At 44.5% G+C, this 22,969-nt stretch overlaps 1 protein-coding gene across 1 annotated transcript; it reads right to left on the bottom strand.

The window, feature by feature from the left end:
- Nucleotides 1-271: 271 nt before the first annotated feature.
- LOC132364826 (lactosylceramide 4-alpha-galactosyltransferase-like) lies at nt 272-1,419 on the bottom strand. Its single transcript, XM_059921096.1, is given in 2 exon segments — nt 272-393; nt 396-1,419. Coding segments are annotated over 2 exon segments (1,146 nt in total).
- Nucleotides 1,420-22,969: the final 21,550 nt, after the last annotated feature.

Raw genomic sequence — 22,969 nt, 5'->3', positions numbered from 1 at the left:
CTTCCCCCACCACTGGTCGCCTCTACCCTGTGACAGTGCACTGGCCTGGGGGTAGAGGCGACCAGGCCCACCAGCCTCCCGCTAGCTTGAAGGGAGCAGGTCCCGGGGCCCGCAGCATGCCTTCTGGTAGCAGCTCTTGGGCCGACAGTTCCCCGTCCTCCCTGCTACCTGCCCCAGATCCCGGGCTGCAGCAGCTCAGGTCTCCCCAGGAAGGGTGGCCGAGCCCTTTCCTTCAGGACGCTGGGTGCACGGAGGGAGCCAGGCAGGCCCCTCACAAGTAAAGCTTCATGGCCTCGTGCATCATGGGGCAGTAGCGGGCGTGGAGCTGGGCCAGCAGTGCCCTGGACGTGGCCTTGTAGCACGTGCCCTGGCTCTTCTTTTTCCACACATGACAGCGTAGGTGGCGTTGAGCAGCCGGGACAGCTCCTCGGGGCTGACGTCTTCGAAGAACTTCTTCCAGTTCTGCCAGGGGATGGGGTAGAACACCTCGTAGGGCAGGGTGGTGACGCCGCGGCAGGCATGGCTCTCGCCCAGGCTGCGGATGGAGCACCACTTCTTGAAGACCCGCGTGAGCAGCTGCGGGCCCTGGTGGCCCCAGATCCAGCCGTTGTAGTGGGCCACGAAGTCGCGCATGCACAGCGCCATGAACTCGTGGTGGCGCTCGAAGGCCAGGAAGGCACCGTTGAGGACATAGTGGGACTGGGTGCCCAGCGCGTTGGTCAGGTTCCCCAGGCTCTTGAGGACGATGAAGTCCGTGTCCAGGTAGATGCCTCTGAACTTCCACATGAGCGCAATCCTGGAGGCATCGGAGAGCACGGGCAGCACGTAGGGCTCCCACTGCCGCTGCAGGGCCGCGTACCAGCCTGCCAGGGGCGTGTCCCAAAACAGCTCCTGCAGGTCCAGCGGGAGCATCTGGACGTTGGGGAAACAGCCCAGAAGCGAGAGGCCCAGGTGCCGGGGCAGGGAGGCGTTCCCGCCGGGCAGCCCCTTCATCAGGACCGCCACCCGGGACTCAGGCTGGGCCCTGGCTGCTGACTCCACTGAGCACATGAACAGGAAGTTGGGGTCCGTCCGGTCAGAAGTCTCCAGGAAGAAGATGTTGCCGGGAGGTGGGGTGCCGGAGGACAGTGTGTGGGAGACCAAGCGCGGGCAGGGTATGTCAGCAGGCAGGTTAGAGAACTGTCCTTGGCCCCTGGGCTCTCCCACAATGTGCCAGTAGACCATGACGGAGACCAAAAACGTGAACTTGAAGCCGATGATGAACAGGGTGCAGACCCGCTGCCTCGGGGCACCCCGGAGCAGCCGCAGCAGGCAGTTGGGGGGCCTGGACGTCATCTCCCCAGATGATATCAGGAGCCTCCAGCAGGAACTGGCTGGTCTGTAAGAGACGAGCACCGCATTCAGGCAGGCTGCTGGCATCCCTGACCCAAGAAAGACACTTCCTACAAACACCAGCCACAGCCGACACCGGCTTCCAGAGCCCATGGGCCTGCCAAGTGGTCAGAGCCCCATCTCTGTCCTCATCTGTAAAATGGGGGCAGCGGGCCATGGACTGAGATCTGAGCAGGGTCCCTTTCACTCTGTGACATACCTGTGAGCTCCCCAAGGGCTGGGCCAGCACCACCTACGACATGCAGCCAACATGGGCCCAGGGCAGGGTCTGGCCTCTCTGCCTGGCAAGGCCTGTCCCCTTTGAACTACCAGGCTGGCAGCCTATGATCTGAGGCCCAATGCATGCACCTCTCGGTCCCATTCAGTTCCACCAGCCGGGCCTGGAGCTAGTCCAAGAGGAAGAACTGCCAGCAGCCACAGGGACTTTTAGCAGGAGGCCTGGGGCTCTGGGGGGCCTGGGTGCTGGCAGCCAAGCTCACTCAGGAGCAGGACGGGTGGACTCTAGGCACGTGGGCATGCTGGCCGGGTCCCGAAGCCCTTGGGCAAGACATGACGGGGTCTCCTGGGCCCCTGGCTTCCCCAGCCCATGCCTGGAGGGAAAGCGACAGGGAGGTTGTGCTATATATAGCCTGTGACTTGACTAGTACTGTTGCCCTTGGACTCTCATTCTCTCCTGATGCCCAGGCTGCTGCTGGCCAGCAGCAGGAACATTCTTGGGTGCCTTGCAGGAGGTTGGGAGGAACAAGAGAGGCTTGCGGTGGGACTGTGTGAATGCCTGGGACATGAGGGGCCCCAGGTCTGCCTGAACCAGCAGCAAGACGGTAATACTGGAGCAAGGGTTATATTCATTCATTCAGTGAATACTGACTGTCCACCACGCACATGTCAGGCAACCTTCTCAGCATTTCCCACATATTAACTCATTAAACACTCGCAGCCGCCCTGTGGTGAGGAAACTGAGGCACGGAAGTCCGGTAACTCATGCAGACTCCTCTGGCCAGCAAGTGGCAGGGCAGGGTTTGAACCCAGGCCACCTGGCTCCAAAGTCTGTGTTCTCTCCACTGTGCCATCCTGCCTGGCAGACAGAGCTTGCAACCATGAATGTGCCTGGCACCTGGGGACTTGGTACACACTGACCTGGACAGTGCTCACTATTAAGAGAGTCCTGGCCACCATTTACTGTAACCCCAGGGGACAGCTGCATAGTTTCCCCTTTAAGGCCAGGAAGCTTGGGTGCAAAGCGGTGGGGGACTGGGTGCAGCCTGGGGGCCAAGGGGGGCCGGAGTCAACCCCTCCCAGGACAGAGGGGTCTTGTGGCCTGAGGGTGGTGCCAGGAGCCCGCGACTTGCTCCCCAAGGCTGAGGCAGGGAACCGTGACCACGTCATGGGTTTGAAACTGACCAGCCTGGCCGGCCCATGGTGCCGAGGTGGGGATCCAGGCAGCCTGGCAGGCCTCTGGAGACACGCCCTGGCTCAGCAGCCAACCTCCTCTGCCAACAGGAACTCGGTCCTTCCACACCCTCTCCATGCCTGCAAATCCATCTCCAGTTCTCTCCTGCCTTCAACCAGGTTTCTCCAAAGAGTCACCTCCACTTGTTGTTTCAGATCCTTCCCTTCCTAGGCCCCCTTGACTGTTGTCATCTGCTTCCTGTCCCCTCCAGTCAAGTGTTTTATTCCTCATACGTTTGGTTATTTTTGAATTGATTGTAGAGATCTGTGTGAAAATTCTATAGAGGTAATTTAAGTCTCCGAATGTGGATTTTCTTTTACTTTGAGCAAGCACCTAGGCCAGGAACACTGGCAATCATGGATGATATTATTCTGACCAGGAACTGAGATCATTCAAAGCTTGGCTTCCATCTCTTTGCAGGCTGACCTATTTTGGTTCTCCTTATTCCTGGTTTAAAGCTTGATGTATTTACCAGAGCTCCTCATCCTTGACAGAACTGAGTTCCAATTCTGCCCCCGCCTCGCTTACTGCCCATGAATTTTATGAGAGATATGCTCAGATTTTCAACCTCCTAGCGATGGCTTTTCAGAATAGCAAATGCATCAAAGGAAAAGCTGTGTTAAATGCTAGGCTAATTTCTCAGCTTCTCTCCTCTCTTAGAACTTGGCCCACAATCGTCACTGAATTGGCAGATTTATGACACATTCAGACAGATATTTTATTATGTATTACCTAGCTTTTGCAGTTTTTCTCAGTGGAGATTTTGGTCCAAAGTAATTTCCTGCTTCTATATCTAAAGACATTTAAAATGCCCATAGATAGTCAATATTCTTATCCAGCCACTCCCATCCGCTGCTTTAGCAAGTTAAAGCTAAAGGCATCTAAGAAAAAAACTGAAAAATAATAAAGGCAGAACAAACCACAGATGTTAGAATTCAAAGCAGAGCCAGAGATGAGCAGTCTACACCTGCTGACGTGACAAGACATGCACATCTAAGGACATTGTTGATTTGCCTATGCTATTGATCAGAAAGTGATAGGAATGGTTCAGAGATGGAGATGCTCATGTCACGTTGACCAGAGAGCTTTGGGGGAAGTGGGAGATAAGATCTGAATGATAACTAATGGAAATAATAATGATGTGATTGATAATAGTGATGACTGATTTCATTTCACCAGTGTTTTGGTAGATATATATTAGCTGCATAATATTTTTCCATTGTATTTTATTTTAATTTTGTAGAATGAAGTAATGATTTAATATGACATATGTAAAAAAAAAACTTTGATGTCTTTATTAGGACATTATTGTTGCAATAATGATTCTGAACATTCTAGTTACATGAAGGCTATAGGAGCAGCCATTCTCTTCAAAGCTTGAATATTTTGCAACCATGACCAATATTTGAGCCTTTTCAAAATTTATACTGAGGTTTCAGGAATAGGTAGTGCGAGCTGGAAAGAAGTGAGGATAGTGGTCAATATGCCCACTGAGATGGTTTTAAAACATAGCTCAAAATTCTTTGACTCTCTTCTCATTGAGGAATGAAGTCTACGTTCCCTCCTCTTGAATCTAGGCAGGCTTGTGACAGCTCTAACCCACAGAATATGGTAGAAGTGATGTTGTGTGACTTCTGAGGCTGGACCATTAAAGGTCATGCACATTCCACCTGGTCCTCTTGGGATGCTCTCTCTGGGTGGGGTGGTGAGGGGAGCCAGGTACCATGTAAGGAGTCTCAGGAACCACCCTGAGACCATCAGGCTAGAGAGGCCAGGAGGAGAGCAACCAGCTGATAGCCAGCATCAACTCCAGCCGAGTGAATGTCACTATAACACGACTATGTCTCTTTATTGCTGTTGAATTTGAACAACAGGATTCAATAGCCAAAAAGCAATGAAAATGAGTTCCATTCTATCTCAGATCTCTTGAAAGAAATGTACAGGTATCCAATCTGTAACCCTCTGAGGCACTTCGCATGGCCTCTTTTTTCTCCGTTTTCTCAAAGCCCAGAGCCTCTCATTTGCTGAATGCACCATGCATTCTTTCAGGGAAAACCCTCACTTCTTGTTTCTTCAGAATTCACTGACCTTGCAGCTCACCTCTCTCTCAAGTCCATTGTTTTCAGATTGACTTGCTCTCCTTCCACCAGATCTATCTCTCTGCCTCCAAGCCCTCCATCCTCTTTGGTCTCGTTCTCCTCAGTGTCTGATCCTTCACACCAGCCTCAACAGAGACGGGGATTCTGAGGACCATCCGTTTCTCCCCCAGCATGTTACACGTGGCCTTTTGCTGAGAGTGTGCTCAGCGGCCACCCTCTACGCCTCCCCTTCTCCCACCCTCCCACCCTCAAAGCTCCCACGGGGTCTCGCCCCCATGTGAGAAAAAGCAGACCCTTTAATGTGCCAGCCCCACACCAGGATCATTCCCTGGTGATGGCAGGCCGGACCTTCAGGAGCTGAGGGAGTGGCCCACTGGGCAGTTTGTGTGGAGCAGACAATGGACAAGTAAGGGGAAGGTGGTGTGAGAAGAGGCTTTATTTCTCTATATGGTCAGACACAGGTGAGAACATTGTGGGCACAGAGCAGGGGAGCCCACGGACTCCTGGGAAATACACCTGTAGAGCCTTCTTGGGGAGAGCTCACCCTGCCCCTGTGAACATTTCAACTGCTCAGCTGAAAGGAAGATTAGGAAAAGGAAGATTAGGGTGTCCAAGAAAGGATGCATCAAGCTGAGATTTTCCTTGGCCCTTTGGATTCTTGTTTCCTCTAAAATTGCATATCTGAGCACCAGGGGCCCAGGTGAGCAGTGGCCCCTAGAGCCCTGGTCACAGCCAGAGCCCCCGGACTGCAGATCCCCATCACCATCACAGGAGTCGGAGCTCTGGTGCCAGCAGTGGCGGGACCTGCAGTGCCTGTGGTGGCCCAGGCAGCAGCTGCCCTCAGAGTTGGGAGCACAGCCTGAAGAGGAGGCTGGGGACAAACACTGTGCTGGGCTCTTTGGGGGGCACTCGGGTGAGGGGCACTTGTGGGGGCACTGGCACTGCTGCTGGTTCTGCTGGCAGGACATCTCGGCAGGAGGTCAGTGAGCCTGGGCAAAACAAAAGCACCTTGTCAGCTGGGAATCCACAGTTCAGTGTCTCCTCGTTTTTGGTTTCCTGATCCCTCACTTGTAAGACCAGCTGCTTCCTAAGCCAAGCCTGAAGGAGGGAGAGGGAAACTGATGAGGGGTTACTCTGATGATGATGCAAGATGCCTCCTATGTTGCTCTCCACCCAGGGCCCCATGCTGCCCATCTAACTGGGCATTCAGGTTTTTGTATCTCAAAGGAAATACACAAGGGATGTACCCATTTGAGGAAGGTATTCTGAAAAATGAATGTCACAGGAAACATGTGTGAACATGAATAGAAAGAGCATGGGAAGGATCATGAGTTCCTGTGTTCTTTGCTGTTCCCAGAATTCTTGTCATGCCCCAAAGGGACTCCTTCCTGGCCCTTACTTCCCCCCCTGGCTGCCCTCTCTGCAGCCATACTACTGGGATTTCATTCCAGACCCCTCTGTTTTCCTCTCCTCTGATACGATCTCAGGGTTCCTTTCCAGCATCTCAGCTAGAGTTCCATCCCCTGCTGGACACTCACCAGATGCAGAGGAGGCAGGAGAAGGCTGTTCCTGAGGAAGCTGTGGATGGGGACCCCAGGGCAGGAGTCTTTTATCCTGTGCTGGGTGTGTGATGCATGACTTGAGCACGCTGCTGCTTTCACAACCGGGGGGAGCGTGACAGTCTGGCACACTCCCTGGACGAGACCTCAAGCATTTTTCTTGGGCACTTGCATAAAGTCCAACTAAGGAGTTTCAACCAGGAAGCATGACGACTGTCCACACACCTCCCCCTGGGGCCTGTTGGGAGCCTGGCACTCTACCTTCCTTCCTTCGTTGTTTTAGCCCACCTGCCTCGGTTCAGATTCTGAGTCACATTCTTTCCTGGGAACAGGTACAACTATGGAAGAATTCTGTTCTTGCATTCATGAGTCTACCAAGACAGACACACAAACAGACAAATGAATCAATCATAGAACAAAGTCCAAGTGATGAATATAATTAAATGTGGACCATGTTTCCAGGCTGCCCCAGTGACTATGACCTTCAGACATAATCCAGTACTGCCCCCTGAACTCCTTGCAATGAGATACGGGCAAGGGATGAGGACTGGTGCTGGCACCCTGTCTAGGGGAAGTGAGCCCCTCGGATGACCTCGTGGCACCCAGGGAGCAGCACGCGTTTTCACGCATGGGAGCAGAGCCAAGTTAGGTGTTGAAGGACAAATAAATAAATTGACCTGAGCTGAAAAGAAATTTTTTAGCGCAGTCATCTAAACTCAAAACTATTTGCACATTCGAATCTATTATACTATCTAACTAGAGTCAAAAATATATAATTAAGACTACAAACTTGAATAATCCATATATAATTTAAACAATTTTTGCTATGGTAATAATATTATATCATGGGCCTATATTTTCTTACTGAGAAAAATGTTCATGGGCTATTTTTAACTGGTAAAAAGCAGGTGATAAAGCAGTGCACACAGTTAATTGATATTTTGAAGGAAGTCTCTTTTTGTAGAGGAAAGGTATCTTATTCTTTCATGACCATGAAAACCTCTAGGACTGGCTTCCTGCCTTTAGATAATTTTATTTTTCTCACTTCACTCTAACGCTCACCCACACTAAAGCACAGGGAACCTACACAGTATTTCAAGACCCTATGGAGGAAGGACTTGCCGTGAAGTGGACCTTGGGAGTGTTGGTTCAGGATGGAGGTGGTGGGGACAGTGGGGAAGGAATCATGGCCTCACTGACATTCTCCTGTTTCCAGAATGATGTTCCTGACAGCCCTGAGGCCATGCTTTCAGTCCCAGCCTCCTTTCAGTTTGGCAGCCATTCCCCTCACATCATTGAGAGTCCCACAACTAGATACTGGATTGCCAAGGGAAAATATGAGTGATGAAAAAAGACATTATTTTTTCACTTGGACTCCATGGTGAGGATGCAGAGGGAGAAAATAGCAAGAAACATTTATTTTCATCAGCTTTGCCAGACGGGGAAAACCTTCGGTAATGCCACAAAACTAAGGCTGCTCTCCCTCCTGGTGTACCGGGGAAGTCTTAGTTTACAACACATGTCCCAGTGTAATTACTCAGTCGTGTCCTACTTTGGATGATAATACAGAGAGAAGAGATCAACCTAATGGAAGTGATGTTCACATCACTCTTGGGGATCCTCCAAAGGTCCAGCCTGACCTTGGGGTGTGACTGGGAGGGGAATATCACCCACTCTCTTTTATCCCACAGACCTGATCCTCCTATTGCCAGACCTCGTTCCTCCTGAATTTCTTCTCATTCAGTCATTAATTCCCAGGTTTCTACATTCAACAAACTTTAAGTGAGTTTCAGCTGTGGGTTGGGCACTGGGCACAGTGCTGGGGGTATAGCTACGAAGGAGACACAGCCTGCCCTCACAGGTCTGCCAGTCTAGCAGAAAGGGGAAACACAGTGATGACTTACAACTGTGCTGTACATTAAAGAGAGATTGCAGGTGCTGTGGAGGGGTGTAAGGATAAGGCCTAAACCAGTCTGGGGTTCAGGTCTCTGCAAAATGTGAATAGTTTTCCCCTTTGACTTGTGGGTCAACAGAAGCAAGTACAAAAGCTATTTTTGGTCCAAATGGGTACAATCTCGAGTTATTAGCCAACAACTGCTGAAGGGTAATATTAATTTCAATGGTTGGGTAAGTTCCAAAGTTTCTGGGTGGCTCTCAGTGGGGAGATTTCTCCATCCTCCCTAAAATGCAAGTGGACTTCTGTCTGGCTTCCTTCAGGCCACATCCCTGGTTCCATGTCTTACAGGCCTTTGCTTTAGTCCTGGAGTTGCTGCTCTATGATTTTTTAGCCACCTCAGGGAGGAAACCCTTCTTCAGAGCCTCTTACATTTCTTACAGAGCAGCTGCTCCACAGGCCTGCAGACCGAGCAGATGTCCTTGATGATGGAAGAAGATGCTGTGAGGCCATGAGGTCTGCTCCGTGAGGGCCAGTGCTGGGAGCAGCCCATCCTCAAGAGCCTGGCACCCTGCAGTGTGGAGCTCTCAGAGGCAACACAATTTATTTCTGATGTATCTTCCTTAAAGTGCACTCTGGGGAGTTAAATCTCAATTCATCAATATATAATTCATCATCTTACATAAGATATGAAGCAAAGACCAAGCTCTCCCTTGCCTCAGGGATGGGACCAGGAGAGGACAGGATTGTGGGAAAGCACCTTCCATGACAAGTGGCTCAGCTTCTTTTAGGGAAAAGGGGTCAAGGGAGTGTAAAAATACTACCCTGTCTTCTCACGTGAGGATATTATTTCCTGGCTTCTCATCCACATACCAATTTTCCTCTTAGAAGGTGTCTAGCATTTATGGGATGCAAAATACTTCCTCATATGGAACTACTGAAAACATTCCATATGGATTAAGGCTCTAACATGACGTTGGTTTGTGATTTTTCTTAGTATTATATATTTTTTTCTTTTTTTGGTTTTACTTTTAAATTTTTTTTAATTTAATTTTTATTTTATATTGGAGTATAGTCTATTTTCAATGCTGTGTTAGTTTTAGGTGTACAGCAAAGTGATCCAGTTATACATACACATATGTCCATTCTTTTTTTTTTTTTTTTTTTTTTTTAAATCAAATGTGATTTTTGAATTCTCTTTAGGGAGGGAAGAGACTACTGAATTCCTCCAGTTTCGCTCCCCTTCAAATCTTTTATTTATTTATTTTTGGCTGTGTTGAATCTTCGTTTCCGTGTGAGGGCTTTCAATAGTTGCGGCAAGTGGGGGCCACTCTCCATTGCTGTGCGCGGGCCTCTCACTATCGCGGCCCCTCTTGTTGCGGAGCACAGGCTCCAGACGCACAGGCTCAGCAATTGTGGCTCACGGGCCTAGTCGCTCCGCGGCATGTGGGATCTTCCCAGACCAGGACTCGAACCTGTGTCCCCTGCATTGGCAGGCAGATTCTCAACCACTGCGCCACCAGGGAAACCCATGTCCATTCTTTTTCATATTCTTTTCCCATATAGGTCATTACAGAATATTCAAGCTCCAACCCTAAAACCATATCATCTAAATATCCGTAACTTCTAAACAAAGCCCTGGAAGATTTCCAGGTCTCCTCTATGTATATTAAGAAACTATAGAAGAAGCCCTCCTATTAGCACCATCATATGAAAGTAGAAAGCCAGGAATTTTATGAAAAATGTCAGAACAGAGGATGATTTTCCTAGCAGACTATGGTGGGGAGGGTGGACATTGAGGATGTGAGCTGGACCAGAACAGGACAAGCTGGGTGGACTGTGTGGTGACGAGAGCTGTCAGACTGGCCTCTATGGGGGCTTCCCTGGTGGCGCAGTGATTGAGAATCTGCCTGCCAATGCAGGGGACACGGGTTCGAGTCCTGGTCTGGGAAGATCCCACGTGCCGCGGAGCAACTGGGTCCGTGAGCCACAACTACTGAGCCTGTGCGTCTGGAGCCTGTGCTCTGCCACAAGAGAGGCCGCGATAATGAGAGGCCCACGCACCGCGATGAAGAGTGGTCCCCACTTGCCACAACTAGAGAAAGCCCTCGCACAGAAACGAAGACCCAACACAGCCATAAATTAATTAATTAATTAATAAAAAATAAATAAAATAAAATAAAATAAGTTAAATAGAAGGGACTCCCCCAATTTCTGTCGTCCCTGTGTATGATTCTGACCTCTCTGCCCTACAACTTTGACCTTATTACTCTAAGAGCCTTTGTTCCCCTATTGACCTCAGGTTCTATTATAAGGAATCCTCGTTTAATTTGTCACTGAAGGACTTCTTTAATTTCCTCACTGCTTCTTAGTTCCTGGGTCTTTTCACTGGGTACCAAGGCAGAGGAAGAGGGTGCAGGACAGAGCGGAGGACAGGCAGTGGGATGGAGGAGAGCCGAGAGGTGTCTGGCACACAGCTCAGTGACTGAGCCGTTTGGGACCGAAATGGCAACCGGAGGTTGAGAGGTTAGGGAAAGGGAGCAATCAAGGGTGACCCTCGGGCCTCGGGTTTGTGCCAGAGTGTACTGTGGTGTTATTTCATCCCTGAGCTGAAGGATGCAGGACGAGATGTTTATTCAGGGTGACACTAACAATTGCAACCTTAGACAGGTTAACCTTAAATTTTATGAGATTTTCAAATGTATAGAATGTTACAGTCACTGTAGAGGTAAGGAAACTTTCTAAGAACGTTAGAGTCAAATATACCCAGATTTTATTCCCAATTCTGCTGTTGTTTAAGTGTGAGCCTGGAGAAGTTGTATAACTTCTCTGAGCTTCTAGTTCTTTATCTCTAAATGGAAGATACTTTTAGCACCTCCCTCACAGTGAGTGAGGGCTGTGAAAAACAATGAGATAAACGTGTCAAAAAGCACAGTGTCTAACACGTAGAAAGTGTTTAGTAAATGGTAGTCATCATTATCATCATCATCATCATCATTATTCTTGTTGTTGTTGATAAAACATCAGCAATTGGTCAGTAAATGGAATTCAGTTCTCATCTTCTCCCACCATGCCAGCTCTTCCTCCTGATTTCCAAAGTTCTGTTATTGACACCAAGTCTCAGTTACCAGTCCTGGAAACCCCAAAGATTTTTGGGGTTCCCCATCCCTCACATCTAGCCAACCCCCAAGCCCTAGGGAATCAGGGAGTCAGCCTCTAGGAGGGTTCACACATCTGCTCCCTCCTCCTCAACCCCAGGGCCAGTAGCCTCACTCAGGCCCTTCTCGTGTCTTGCCAGGCAATGGCCATAACCCATCTCTCTCCCTCTTCTCTGCTGTCCCGTTGGCCTAAAGGCAGAGAAGACTTCCAGTAGCTCAGGTCAGATCTCTCATCAAAACCTCCAATGAGATTCCATAAAATGGAAACAGGTTCATCATGTTCCAAGAAGAGAAAGGGGGCTGGTGCAGAGAGCATGGAGAGGAATGGGAAGGGCAGGACAGGAGAGCAGGGCTGACAGGGCACCAATCACAGAGGTCCTGGAGGCCAAGGTCAGGAGCTTGGGTTTTATTCCAAATACTATGGAGTATTTTAAAGCAGTCTAATCTCATCTATGCTTTTCTTTATTGTTTAATAATTGGCTTCCATGGGAAGGGGTGGGGACAAGAATGGAAGCATGAGGGCATTAGAAGGTTACCACAGTACAGCTTAAAGGAGATGCTTATGACCGAATGGGGCAGTGGAAAGTGGAGATGGAGAGACACAAGCAAATTCAGGAACTATTTAAGAAGTGGATTGGACAGGACTTGTTGGTGGATTGGGTTTGGAGGGGAGGGCATCTAGGGGGCAAGAACAGTGGAGGCTGGATCCTCTCCTTCCTCTGAGTTCTAAATGGCAAGTGCTCTGGAGGGCTGGCAGTCTTCCTACTGGAGGTGCTCACTTCTGCAGCAACTACCCCAAAGGTGATTCAAAGCCAAGTTCTGTGCTGACTACACTTTCTATTGTCTGGGAAGTTGCGGGGTGGTAGGGAGGGAGAGACGAGTCACTCTGCCTATGTAAGAGCAGCCTGTGTCAGTCCCAGGGAAGAAATCAGCTTGAACCCTCCAAAGGATGTTTGCCTCCTATACAATAAGGCCAAGGTCCTCAGTGCTCCATCCAAGGCCCAGCCCTTCTGGCCTTACCTAACTCTTTAGCCCCATTTCTGGCCACTCCCTCACCTGTGCTCAGGTTACCTAGGAATATCTGTGCTTCCTAGAAGCCATCCCACGGTTTGTGCCTGGCTTGTGCTACACACTGCTTAGTCTGGAGTGTCCCTTGGCCTGGGGAAATTTTGCCCATCCTGCTGGACCCAACCCAGAGGCCAATTCCTTCATGAACTCATTATTTTCTGACCCTCTACATATCCCCAGTCCCCTGTCCAGTCAGAATCAGCAGTCCCACTATAGCACCTGTGATTGTTTGCTCATCTATCTGTCTCCTCTGCTAGACAGTGAGCCCTAAGACCTCTGTTCACCTCCCCCAACTTATATTTCTGTAATGCCCACCCCAGCCCTGCCCACTCCTTACACCAGCTTGCACTTAGGATGATGAGCTGCTTGTTCTAACAGGACCAGAGCAGCATGGACCAGGTTGGGGACCAGCAGCAGGCTGGCTGGAGCCCTGTGTGTTGATTGCTAGGCATCTATGCTTTGAGACCCCAGAAATCTCTGTACCAGGTATGCCCCCAGAGTCACCCAAAAGGACTCGCATCGGCCCCAAAGCACAGGGTGGGGTCTGTTCAGAGGCACGTAGTACCAGGGAAAGGCAGACTGGGTCAAAGACAGCAATCAGGGGGGTGGCTAAAAACAGGGAAAGGGAATCAGCCACAAGGGCAGCTCCACCCACAAGAGCTGGCTGCAAGGTTGCAGGCGGAGGGCTGCAAGAGTGACCAGAGCCACCTAGTGGCTACCTGCAGTGAGTGTTCCTCAGCCCCTCCCCAGAGACATCTTCCAAATCGGTGGGGAGCTGCCCCAGCTGACCACACAATTTGCAGCCCCAGGGGGCAAAAGTTTATCCTAACAAAGTTTAAAAAATGAAACAACAAACAGAGTAAAATTGTTTAGGGTGTTTATTCAACCGCATTAATATTATTACATATTATTAGAGCTACGTAATTACCAAATAGCACAAATGCAGAAAGTCCTATCATATTAAGGAATAAAAATTATTCCCAATTTTGAAAAATTGAGAAAGGGCAAAAGCAATTCATGAGAGAACTGTAAATGGCCAATAAACACAAAAATATGTTCAACCTCCTTAATAAACAAACAAAAAATGTTCTACCTGTCTTTCTGTAATCACCAGATTCTGGGCACTTGAGGTTGTGAGGAATGGGCATACACGTGGCAGTGATATGGCCAATTTAACCGTGTGTCCCCAAAACTTAAAAAGTCATTGAATTTAACAGAATAGTAACTATTTCTAGAAAAATGCCCCAATTTAAATCAACAGAATTTGACTGTGTGTGTCATTCTTTAGAGGAGCAATAAAATAGAACTTGCTTCAATGTCCAACAATAGAGGAAAGTTAACGAAAATATTGTGAATCCATAAAATGAATGAACTATTGCTCTGCCATGTAAACCACTTTTAAAGATGGGCACATTCTCATAATGCAATGTGAAAAAGCAGAATATATGGTATGCAGGTGTTGTCAAATTTGTATTCACATGTTTCTGTGAATTTTTCACATTTCCAGAGTTTTCAAAAGTTTAGCAAATGTGCATTACTTTAATCATAATAAAATCACTTTTTTTAAAAAAGAGAGTAATTAGGCAGGGTGAAATTCTTAATAATTAAGGGTCCTGATGCTGATGGGCCCAGGGGGAGAAAGGACTACGGCATCAGCGCTGGAAAAGTCATCCCCCTCGTTTTATCAATGAAGAAACAAGATATCACTGCTCCTCCCTGGTCACCCCGAGTCGGTGACCGCCTCCCTGACCACTGCTGCACGGGGAAAGCTCCTTAACCAGAAGGAAAGAGAAAGGGGACTGTCCCCAGGTGAGCAGCCTCCCCTAGGTTCTGCCATGAGCCCTGGGAGGAGGACCCGAGTCTGGCAACTCGCCCCAAACATTTGGCAGCTGCCCAGATTGACCTACTCCACTCCAGCAAATTAAGGCTGTGGCGCTGGCCCTAATCTCAAAGTTGACTTTTCCCGCCCCACTTGCGGTGCTGCTTCTCACTGCTCTCTACTGACATTTTATCACTTTTGTCGTTGTTTACAAAATAAGTAATTTAATGCCATTGTATGCATGTGCACTACCTTTGACATCGAAATGCTCTGCCATTGAAACCTTATTTCAAATAAACAAACAAAAACTCATAGTTATGGGGATGCTTCCTTGGATCTTTTCTAGGCAGAGAAGGGATGCTGGGAGAGCCACCTCATTTTTTTTGTCTCTATTCTGAGCCTCCATCAGGCCCCTTTCCACAAAAACCATCTGTCTCTCGGTGCCTTAAGAAGCAGAACAAAGCAGGGGAGAAGCTTCCGTGGGCTTTGAACGTTCACCTTAGAAGACTGCTGCTGGCATCTCCCACCCGGCACTACCTCTGTTCCTCTGGCTTCCCCAGGTCTCCAGGGCTGCGGGGTGGGGGCAGGGGAGACCCCTTTGGCGATCAACAATACAGTAGGATTTTTACTCTGTCATACTTGCACACTCACCCCGTTAAGGAAGTTATAGGCCCTATTGTCTTTCTAGTTGTCAATATAACTTAAAATTAAATTGAATTAGAAAGAAAAAGTAATAATAAACCTACAGTCATTTTAAACTCATGAAAGATTTTATGAGTTTTTACTGTTAAATGTACCCAAACTACATTTGGGGACAAACTGGGACTTCACAGCCTCTGCCATGTTTTCTGAATGGCCATCCTCATTAATTTCAAAACTACTTTCCTCTTGTAAAATGGTCCCCACATTTTCCTGAAAGGGGTTTCTAGGGATAATGCCATTATTGTATCTCAATTCCACGTCACCATAGTAGATATTAACAGAAAATGACAGCTTTGGGGGATAATTTGTTTCCCTAAAAACACACACACACACACAAATACACAGATGCTTATTCACACATATTTACCCACATGTTTCTCTAGCTCCAGACACCAAGCAACACCTAGAGTCCAAAAATAGCTGGCATGATTATTTTGCATAATTCTAGAGTAGGAGGAGAAATACTGAAGCAACCTGGTTAATTTGGATGTCTAACCTAAGGGTGACCAGATGGCCGTATCGCCTTGATGAATTTCCTCAGGGTGTCTGTAGGGGAAGTGTGGGGCATGGGGAAAGAGCACAGTATTTGGATTCTGGTGCTCTTAGTTTTAAATGGGCAGGGCTACTTCCTTTGTGATGGAGATGATAATAATAATCAGTTTCGTGCCAACATAAAAGTGTTAAAAATAAGATTAAGAGTTAAAGGAACTGTGGGCTAAACCTAGAACTGATAAAAATGATTATGTATAGGAAAGAGAAATGGGGCAAGGAAGGAAGCTGGACTTTGATGAATGTACCTTGTTTTATAGCTTTGACTTCAAAACAATGTAAATGTTTAATTCATGATTAAAAACAAAAGTATTAAACTTAAAAATATCAAAACAGAGAAAACAAACTACGAGAAATGTGTCTAATCGTATATGAGGTTGATGGGATAACTACACTGAGAAGAGAATTATTTCAAGTAGCTTTAAAACACAATATTTTGACTCTACAACTCTATTCCGAGGATGAAAAGAATCTCAAAGAAACCTTACATAGCATTGAATGGTCTTATCATTAGTAGTAATATTGGCATTATCATTTGAATAATATTATAGGTATATTGTAGGATAAAACAAAAAAGACCAAAATTTTCATCATAGGAGGAAAAAGATACAAGTGTAAATATGAAAGTAGTGTTATTCTAAAATGTTATTTTGAATATAAATGTCATTATTCTTGATTTTTTTCTTGAAAGAAATATATTTCCTAGTGTTGCCCGCTAAAAAAGACCTAGCTACAATAAAACCTTAGCAGTATTTTTCATCCATACCACCCATTTTAAGGTCTCTAAATACCATTTCCCACTAAAAGAAAGTGAGACTTCTTGGAGAAATGTCTGAGGCTAGATCTGAGGCAGGTGATGCTCAAGATGAGCCTGGGACATGTTACTATACCAGAAAGCAAGGAAGCTGTGGTAGACTACTGGGGTTGTGTCAAAATGACACAAGAAGCTAAAAAATGGAACAATTTGAGAGTAAAAAAGAATAATCATTGCAACTGATCAAGGCACATCAAAAATAGAGAAGGGCTTCCCTGGTGGCGCGGCGGTTGAGAGTCTGCCTGCCAATGCAGGGGACGCGGGTTCGAGCCCTGGTCTGGGAGGATCCCACATGCCGCGGAGTGACTGGGCCCGTGAGCCGCAATTGCTGAGCCTGCGCGTCTGGGGCCTGTGCCCCGCAGCGGGAGGGGCTGTGATGGTGGGAGGCCCGCGCACCGCGGTGAGGAGTGGCCCCCGCTTGCCGCAACTAGAGAAAGTCCTCGCACAGAGGCGGAGACCCAACACAGCCAAAAATAAATATAAATAAATAAAAATTAAAAAAAAAAAAAAAAAGCTTTGAAAAAAAAAAAAAAATAGAGAAATCCATGGGTCTATAATGATACTTTAAAAAAAAAAGTCATCTTTGGAAATCGCTAGGCCACCAACTTATTATTCTAAAAATTGGCAAGAGAAAGAATTTAGCATTTATTCTGTCTTTCTTACCTAAACTGTATTTCAGGTTACCATGTAGTTGTTGAGGAATGTTCTTCTTGATAAACAATTTTAGTTAATAAATGAAGAATGAATGATAGAATTAGAAAATCACCATTTATTGACCCCTAAAGAAATGATGGGTCTAGGAATAATCATCAATATGTGTTTATAGCATTAGGTGAAAGGTTTATGGAGAAGTTTAAAAGGAATGAATGGATGGTGCTAACATCCTACAGATTACCCGAACCTACAGATCAATCTCAATATCACTAAAGTAGAACAACTAGACAGTGTGCGCCTCTTGTATTGTGCAATAAGAAGTACATAACGTCACATTTTATGTATGTTTGCCATAAATAAATGAATGAATGAATGAATGAATAAATAAATTAAAAAGAAAACAAACTTTAATTTAAGCTTCTGATCTAATTGTCAATTTATAAGAAATATTGGAAATATAGGGACATCACAAAAAAAGTTAAATGATACCAGAAAAAAGCAATCAGTTAAAATCAAAACATGAGAAATTCTTCAAGATGAATAATCTGTTTCTTCTAAAAGTAAATGATGTGAAGAGTAGGGGAACTATTATAGACGAGAAGAAATTTAAGAGACCTATCAACCAAACATGTGGACCTTGTTTGCAACCTGATTCAAGAAATCAACTTTAAAATCCACATTTTTTTAGATAATTGTGGAAATGTGAATGTGAGCTAGGTGTTGCATGATATTAAAATTTTGTTAATTCTGTCACAAATAGTAATGACATTGAAGTTGTATAAGAAAAGAAAATGTCCTTATGTCTTCGAGATACATACTCCAGTATTTATGGGTAGGAAAATATGTCATGTCTTAGCTTTGCCTAAAATAATCCCGGAAAAAAAGTTTCTGAAGGGGCAGGGGGGAGTGGGGGGAGTAGCTGAAACAATATTTACAAAATTTTTTTTAAAAATCTGAGTGCTGGGTAATTAGGGGCTTATTATCCTATTCTATCTCATTTTATGCAGATTTGAAATTTTCCATAATAAAAACAATAAAAACAAAACAAAATAATGAATATATTAGGTTAGCATGTGAAAGTTCTTTGTAAAGTGTGAAGTTCTATGTGCATGAGGAACATTATTGCTGAGGCAAATAGAAAGCTGATGGCTGGTCCTGAGCTGATCCCCGAGGGCCAAAGAGCAGCAGCAGTAATACTCAGCACAGGAGCCAGCATTGGTAAGAATGCCAAGAAGCAGGCCCTCTACACCATGGTGGGAGAATAGCTTAGTGCCAAATGCAGCAATTCCACTTCCACAGGTTCATCTAAGGTTTAGCCCATGGTTGCGTCACACAGTGTATCTTCCCTGCCTAAATTACAAACTCAACCCCATCACTTTCTATCTCATTACCTTGTTTTATTGTCTCCTTGTGAGTATCTTATTTGAGGTCTGTTTGTTTATTTTAAATCTTTCACTCCCCTCTTCAAAGATTATCATGAGGGGCAGGAACTTACCCCCATTCTGAATCCTCAGCACCTAGTACAGTGCTAGGCAGAGTTAGGATGCTTAATATTTGTTGAATGAATAAATTATGTGCATTACAGCATATTTAATTATAGCAACAAACTGGAGGCAAGATAATGCCCAGCAATAAGGAGTTGGTTAAATAAATGGGGGACTATACATAAAATGAAAAATTATTCTGGTATTAAAAAGTATGCTATGGATGAGTGTTCATTCTCATGAAAAAATGCTGTAATATATTATTGGGTGAAAAGTTCAAATGGAAAAATAGCATTCACAGTCTGAATACACTTTGTTAAAAGAAAAAAAGCTTGCATAGATAATGATCTGGGGAAATACACAACCAGATGTAGAAATGATTATCTGTGGATGACAGAATTATAAGTTATTTTGTTTATTTATACTTACATTTTTCTACAATGAAGAGAATTATTAAATAATAAGAAAAAAGTTACATTACTGAAAATTTAATACAAAGATTATCTAACAAATTAAAATTTTCAAAATGAAATAAACTATCTTGTGAGGTAGTGAGTTAACATACTATTTCTAGTATGTTTAAGCATTAACCAGGTTACTGTAGAGGGACTTTTTTCTGCATTGAATGAGTGATTCTATTACACGGTCTCTAAAAATCTTTTCAAATGTTAAAAATATTGTGAGTTTTGGACTATTAACCCTTAAGTTTTAAAAAAAACATACTTTTAACTAGCCAGGTAATACAGTAATAATTTCTACTTTATTATTGATAGTGATTTAGGTACGGAATGGATATAATGTCAAAAATGAGCCCAGGCATTTTTCGTATGTTTCTGGCCTGGGTGGAGTTCAGGGTTAATGTGCTGCTTTATATTAAGAATGCAGCACACTTTGATGTAATTTTCTGATTAATACAAAGCACAAAGCAAGGAGTAAATTATAGAGCTCATCCTGTCAACAATCAATCAACAGTTGTTTTTGAGCAACTTCTATATACCGATCATAGCGCTAAGCAGGCAGGGAAACACCAAGACATGTAAGATACAACCTCTGTCCTCAAGAAGCCTAGAATCTAGTAGTTGTATAAGAAATCTGCCTTGCTTGGTAATGGAATGAGAATCAACAATTGGTCCTTGAGGTTTGACTCCCCTTTGAGTTTCTCTTGAAACAAGTACTACCGGTCCCTCCACAGCAGTCCCCAGAGCATACCTGACCCTAAGAAGAGCAGAAATTCTTTACCTTGATTTCCTTTAACACAGCTGAGACAACCTGGAACTTTCAAAAAACCAACTACCGGTTCTGGCAATATTTCTTATAACCATCTCAAATGTTAGGTAAAATAGTATAAATATTCTTTTAATGTGTATCTATGCTTGCAAGCAAGTAGAAAAAAAATTCTCAAGTCTCATAATTCAAGGGAGAATTTAAAACCAAACCAGAATAGGAAACCCATAGGTGGATATGGAAGCTACCTAAGGGCAAAGAGATTCATTTTCTAGGAGTTTGAGATCTAAGGTCATGAAAAGAAAGAGACATTGTTGGGAGCAAAAAAAAAAAAAAAAAAAAAGGACATCCTCAGGAAAAAAAGGTTGACGAGATAAAAGGATACCACAGACACAGGGAAGCCTGTCCACCTTAGCCTGGGATTACGGTTACAATTTATAACCACAGGCCAGTGCCTCATGTTGGTTTGCCGTTCTTCCAAAGTATACTACACATGTGGTCTGAGAATCCCTAATTTAAGTAATTAAAATAAAAATTGGTCCCAGGCAGATGACCTGGATTGTTTGACAGAAACCAACCCAAAATTAATCTAGAAGGACTTGTCTTCAAAAAGTTACAAAAGATGCTCACAAATAAAGTCCCACTGAAGATGAACTCATGGTGGATTGTTTTCTTGTGTGTTTTGTAATTTTGGATTATAAGTTCACCTTCAGTGAAAGTTAATATACTCTATAAATAGTAGAATGAGACTGCCAAAATATTTCAAATTAAAGAAATATCTGATAACTCTTATAAAAATAAATGTTTCGGGACTTCCCTGGTGGTCCAGTGGTTAAGAATCCGCCTGCCAATGCAGGGGATGCAGGTTCGAGCCCTGGTCTGGGAAGATCTCACATGCCGCAGAGGAACTAAGCCCGCAAACCACAACTACTGAGCCCGTGTGCCACAACTACTGAAACCCGCACACCTAGAGCCCGTGCTCCGCAACAAGAGAAGCCACTGCAATGAGAAGCCCACGCACCGCAACGAAGAGTAGCCCCCGCTCACCACAACTAGAGAAAGCCCATGCACAGCAACGGACGCCCAATGCAGCCAAAAATTTTAAAAATAAATAATAAAAATAAATTAATTATAAAATAAATAAATAAATGTTTCAATTTATTTAAAACAATAAATAAGAAATTTAAAACATAAGAAAACATGTAGACACCATGAAAAAGAACTAAAAGAACTATAAGAAATTACAGATATAGTTAATGACATTTAAAAATCAATGAATGGAAGAAAAGGGAGCCCTCCTACAGTGTTGGTGGGAATGTAAATTGGTGCAGCCATTATGGAAAACAGTATGGGGGTTCCTTAAAAAAATAAAAATTGAGTTGCCATATGATCCAGCAATCCCACTCCTGGGCATATCCAGAGAAAACTCTAATTCAAAAAGATACATGCATCTCAATATTCATAGCAGCACTATTTATAATAGCCAAGACATGGAAGCAACCTAAATGTCCACTGACAGATGAATGGATAAAGAACATGTGGTATACACACACACACACACACACACACACACACACACACACACGCACAATGGAATATTACTCAGCCATAAAAAAAGAATGAAATAATGCCATTTGCAGCAACATGGATGGACCTAGAGATTATCATACTAAATGAAGTAAGTCAGACAGAGAAATACCACATGATATCACTTACATGTGAATCTAAAATATGATACAAATGAACTTATTCACAAAACAGAAACAGACTCACAGACATAGAAAAAAAATTATGTTTACCAAAGGGGGAAGAGGGTGGGGAGGGATAAATTAGGATTTGGAGGATTTGGGGATTAGCAGATACAAACTACTATATATAAAATAGGTAAACAAAAAGGTCCTACTGGATAGCACAGGGAACTGTATTCAATATCTTGTAATAAACCAAAATGGAAAATAATATGAAAAAGAATATATATATACACATACACATATACATGTGTATGTGTATATATTTAACTGAATTACTTGGCTGTTCACCAAAAACTAACACAACATTCTAAATCAAATATACTTCGATTTGAAAAAATAAAAAATAATTTTTCGAAATTAGTGATTACATTTGGCTAAGAATAAAAGATAAAAAGAAGAGATGGTGGCTTAACAAGTTACAAGTTTCTCACCTAAAATTAGTTTTCTTTCTCACATAAAATTCTGTAGTGTGGCCACCCAGCACTGGCATTACGGTTCCACAACCATCTGGGACTGATTCATCTTCTACCTTTCTGTTTACAACTCATAGGGGATGACGCTTGTTGTTTTGATTCAATATGTAGTTCCAGCCATAAATACACAATCCAAACAGGGAGAGGAAGGAAGGGATAAAGTAGGAAAGGGGCAAAGGGTGTGGATCTATCCTTTAAAAAAGAATCCTGAAAATACTTCCACTGGCTTCCTATTGCCCAGAACTGAGTCACATGGCCATGTATAGCTGCAAGAGAGCCTGGGATATTTATTCTGGACAACCATGAAACTGAATCTGAATCTAAAATATGATACAATTAATTAGGAATTTAAATAATGTGGAAGGGAGAATAGATATTGGAGTAAACTAACAGGTGGCAAATGATATATTAAAAAGAGCTGAAAAGAGAAATCATGAATAGGAAGACATGTTGAAATGATTTCAGTACAGTGTTTTCTGGAATAGACAATATAAATGTCCTACATGTTTCTAATAAGACTTCCATAAAAGAAATAATGAGTGAGGGGAAATATTTGAAGAGTTGTTGCCCTACCATTTTCAAGAATTAATGAAAGTCATGAATCCTCAGAATCACAGATCTCAAGGGAAAGTCATAAAAAGTGCCAGGGAAATAAGAGATTACCTCCAAAATATAAAAATTTGGCTGACAGCACCCTTCTCAAGAATTAGTGTCAAAAAACAGTGGGAAAATATCTTGCAAGTGAACCAAGACAATATTTGCCAAGCTGGAATTCTATATCCAGATAAAATATCATTTAAGGATGAGGAACAAATTAAAATATTTTAGATAAAGATGGATTTTGACAATCATAGATAGTAGCTAAATGAACTAGCAAAG

Source organism: Balaenoptera ricei, chromosome 1, assembly GCF_028023285.1.
Source record: "Balaenoptera ricei isolate mBalRic1 chromosome 1, mBalRic1.hap2, whole genome shotgun sequence".
In the NCBI taxonomy this organism is placed as follows: domain Eukaryota; kingdom Metazoa; phylum Chordata; class Mammalia; order Artiodactyla; family Balaenopteridae; genus Balaenoptera; species Balaenoptera ricei.
Note: the sequence above shows the minus strand (reverse complement) of the source record. Positions and strands in the feature narration are given on the sequence as shown.